Source organism: Hyalella azteca, unplaced genomic scaffold (assembly GCF_000764305.2).
Source record: "Hyalella azteca isolate HAZT.00-mixed unplaced genomic scaffold, Hazt_2.0.2 contig2853, whole genome shotgun sequence".
Lineage (NCBI taxonomy): Eukaryota > Metazoa > Arthropoda > Malacostraca > Amphipoda > Hyalellidae > Hyalella > Hyalella azteca.
Window position 1 is genome coordinate 24,650 of NW_025933111.1, and position 3,817 is coordinate 28,466.

At 37.0% G+C, this 3,817-nt stretch overlaps 1 protein-coding gene across 1 annotated transcript; it reads left to right on the forward strand.

Annotated features, from left to right (window-relative positions):
* Nucleotides 1-1,379: 1,379 nt before the first annotated feature.
* LOC125179589 (3-oxoacyl-[acyl-carrier-protein] synthase 2-like) lies at nt 1,380-2,249 on the forward strand. Its single transcript, XM_047885717.1, has one exon. The coding sequence runs from the start codon at nt 1,380-1,382 to the stop codon at nt 2,247-2,249; it is 870 nt and encodes a 289-aa protein (XP_047741673.1).
* Nucleotides 2,250-3,817: the final 1,568 nt, after the last annotated feature.

Below are 3,817 nucleotides of genomic sequence, written 5' to 3' on the forward strand. Positions count from 1 at the left end.
AAAGCGAAGAATTCGGTTTGTATTGGGGTTAATTAGCCGTGCTTATCGCACGATTCACTCGATCGTTTTCCCAAACTGCCCTGTTGAGCTCTCTTTGACAACGTGATTAATTTTCTGCTCAAAACTTTTCAAATGATTTACAATTTTTTAATACTTATTATATCTATATAAAATTATATTATATATTTATATATAAAATTATCCTGCTGCATCAATGTGATCGATGAAAACGGATGAGAACTGTGTTTTGCTAGATCGCAAGTCTCTCATTCTAGCGGGAAAATTTGTGGGTTGGGCAATGATTGTCTATATCCACGAGTATTCTATACTGATCACGGGCAATTGTAACTACTCAAACATTTATCTTTGTTTTTGTTTTACAGCAGCTGGATGCATTTCGTGATATGTAATTCCACATAAAAAATATACACAATATTTAACCTCACATGGGATTATTCTTGAAGTTTCTGGACAAAATTTAGTGATTTATTCATGTTTGAATTACTAATAGAGCCCAAAGTAGCTGTCTTGGTGGTCAACTCGCGATGGAGAATTAAATGGGCTATTGGTGCTACACTTGGATCCGCAATGGCTGCTGTGGGCGCTTCGTTTTGTGAGACCAGGAAGCATGTAAACGTAAGATTCCTTTTCCTATGTTTCCTATAGATTTGGATTTGTTTATTTTTATTTGGCTTTGCATGCGTTAATCCGATAAAAATGTTCATGCATGACAATAACTATGCAACTACTGACTTTACGATTATAAAATCGAACTCGGCGAAAAAGAAAAAAATGAACAAATCGTTTTTGACTTACGATCAAACTTGACAGCTGCAGTGTACTGCCAGAGCAACTCAGTGCAGGTGCGTTGAATTGGTGCGTGGCAGCAGAATACATTAAGTTCGTCAGATTTATGTAACTCAGTAAAGCTTGACTCTATTTCTGATCAGCTGCCTGTCTGAGAAGTGAGTTATGCCGTTCGGTAAAGCTTGCGTTTGTTACGTATCATTTCGAAGTGAGCTATACCTCATGATCATCGAAATCATCACATCACCATCAAACCCTCAAGAACGTTCGAGACCCCAGACCTACAGAAATAAATTCAAGAAAATAAACCATAGACTTCATACCGACCGACCCAAATCTTCCAAACTAAATTCTAGGAAATAGACGCTCCACACATCCGACTAACCGATACTGCTTCTGGTTTTTACGCAGTTACCGATGAGTGACGATGACACATCCGCAATCGACAAACTGAACTCAAAAAAGGCGACCGAACTCTTTAACAAAGAAGAAGACATGGGAGAAGACATGGTTGCAAAGAGAGAGTAATGAATGAAATGAAAAGTCTATTGTGGAAAAAGATCTCGGAGTTTATGTCGACAATCAGACGCCCTCATTTATTTATTCCAGCCTTTTTAATTAATCTCCTTTCAGGTCATGTTTCCACTAAATACGGATTTACTGGGCCAAATCAAGCAGTAGCAACAGCATGCTCCACTGGGGCTCATGCCATAGGAGATGCTATGCGGATGATTCAATATGGTAATGTGGATGTTATGATTGCTGGTGGAGCTGAAGCGCCGGTTACTCCGGTTGGAGTGGCGGGATTCGTTGCTGCAAGGGCGTTATCTACTAAATATAATTCTACCCCTGAAACTGCATCAAGACCCTGGGATCAAGAACGTGATGGATTTATAATGGGGGAAGGAGCTGGAGTTGTAGTACTGGAAGAATATGAGCATGCTATTAGTAGAAATGCTAAGATTTATGCTGAAATTGTTGGATATGGTTCTACTGGAGATGCTTATCATATGACTTCCCCTCACCCTGATGGAAGAGGTGCTTATAAAGCTATGTTTAATGCTCTTAAAGATGCAAAAATTCATGCAAGTATTATTGATTATATCAATGCCCACGGGACTTCTACCCAGGTTGGTGATACTATTGAGTTGCTAGCTGTCAAAAGATTATTTTTGGATGCCAAACCGAAAGTTCTTATGTCGTCAACGAAATCATCTATCGGTCATTTACTCGGAGCAACTGGTAGTGTAGAGTTAATATACTCAATTCTTGCCATACAGGATGAAATTGCTCCACCAACTCTAAATTTACATAAACCGATACCAGAAGTAAAAATAGACTTAGTTCCTTTAGAAGCTAGAAAGGCAAAAATTAATTACGTACTTTCTAACTCATTTGGCTTTGGTGGAACTAATGCAAGTTTAATAGTTAAGAAAATATAATAAACTATATTCAATGGCGGCATCTTTAAATTTTATAACTTCTACTTTATTATTTTTCCAAAATATGTTATAATCAATGTTGTTTTATCATCTTTAGTTTAGTGAGTTTGCAAAAGAACTAATAGTTAATTCAGTTGACTATAATCTAAGTTTTTATAATGGATAAGGAGTAAGCATGTCAACATCATCTGAATTTAAAGTAGGAGGAAGAATTGTATATCCATCTGATGGAGTTGGAGAGATAATAAATGTAGAACAGCAAGTGATAGCTGGTACTGATATTAGAGTTTATGTAATATCGTTTCCCCAAGACAAAATGATTCTAAAAGTACCTGTAAATAGAGCAACTATTTCGGGTCTTAGAAAACTTGTTAGCAAAACTGACCTGACTATAATATACTCAACACTTCAAGGTAAAGCTAAGCAAGGTAATAGGATGTGGAGTAGAAGAGCACAAGAATATGAAAGTAAAATAAATTCTGGCAATATAGTAGCTGTGGCAGAAGTGGTGCGAGATCTCTACAAAAACGTTGATAGTGACCGGTCTTATAGCGAAAGAACAATTTATGAATCAGCATTAAATAGACTCGCTGGGGAACTTGCTATTCTTGAAAACATAAATCCTGATGAGGCAATTAATAAATTAATTGAAGTATTGAAGGACAAACTCGCTGCATAACGATATAGTCAATTGATGAGAAGTTGGGGACGTTGTCGCTCAATGCTCGCCTATTAGGGTAACATGGGGCAGCGAGCCCACTGCGGGTCATGGGCCCATAGCGGGTTTCTCGCTAAGTATGGCAGATATTGGTCCGTGCGCTCTACCGCCGGTCGACAGTTTCACTGGGATGAAGTGTACGGATTTACGTTTTGCTTAGTGTTTGCGTTATTAAGTTCTTTGCGAATAACTGTTTTAGTCCAGATAAAAATTTTTTTGCCGCTGAAAATAGATGAAGATTTTGAAATTACTTTGAATTATTTTTTCAAAGTAATATTTATAGGGATAATTTTGAGACCAAGTTTAGACTATTAGCTTTTAAAATAAAATGTTGACACGACATAAATTGAAATGATACCTAGTGGGGGCAACGGGCCCACGCGTGTCACGGGGCAAAGCGCCCATGGTGAAGTCTTGTGTTATACATCATTAGATTTGTCTCAATGACCTTTTCAAACTATGACTAGCTTTTTGAATTACAAATTACACTTCATATTGCATGATTTTTTTATTTGCCGCCTCATGGCAGCAGGTTTAGTTTCTAGTTATGCGTATTTATGACCACTTTTCGAGTTATTGACTCTTGCCTTGCCAAAAGTTGATTTCAGTCAACACCAATGAGCCAAAAGTTGATGAGAGTTTTTATGGTGTTGGCTGAAATCATGATTAGGTACGAATTCTCTGCACATAATATCTGGATTATGGACGAAACTGGAACGAAGTTTTTTTCTGATCAACTTAATATATTTTTTCTAGTCAAGGATACATTTTTTCATGTCAAGGACGAATTTTTTATCGCAAAGATATCTTTTTCAAGTCAAGGATATATAATGTTATGTCAATGAAATAT

Bases quoted from the DNA above. Each gene is read 5' to 3' on its own strand.
- LOC125179589 (XM_047885717.1), top strand. From the start codon at position 1,380: ATGTCGACAATCAGACGCCCTCATTTATTTATTCCAGCCTTTTTAATT.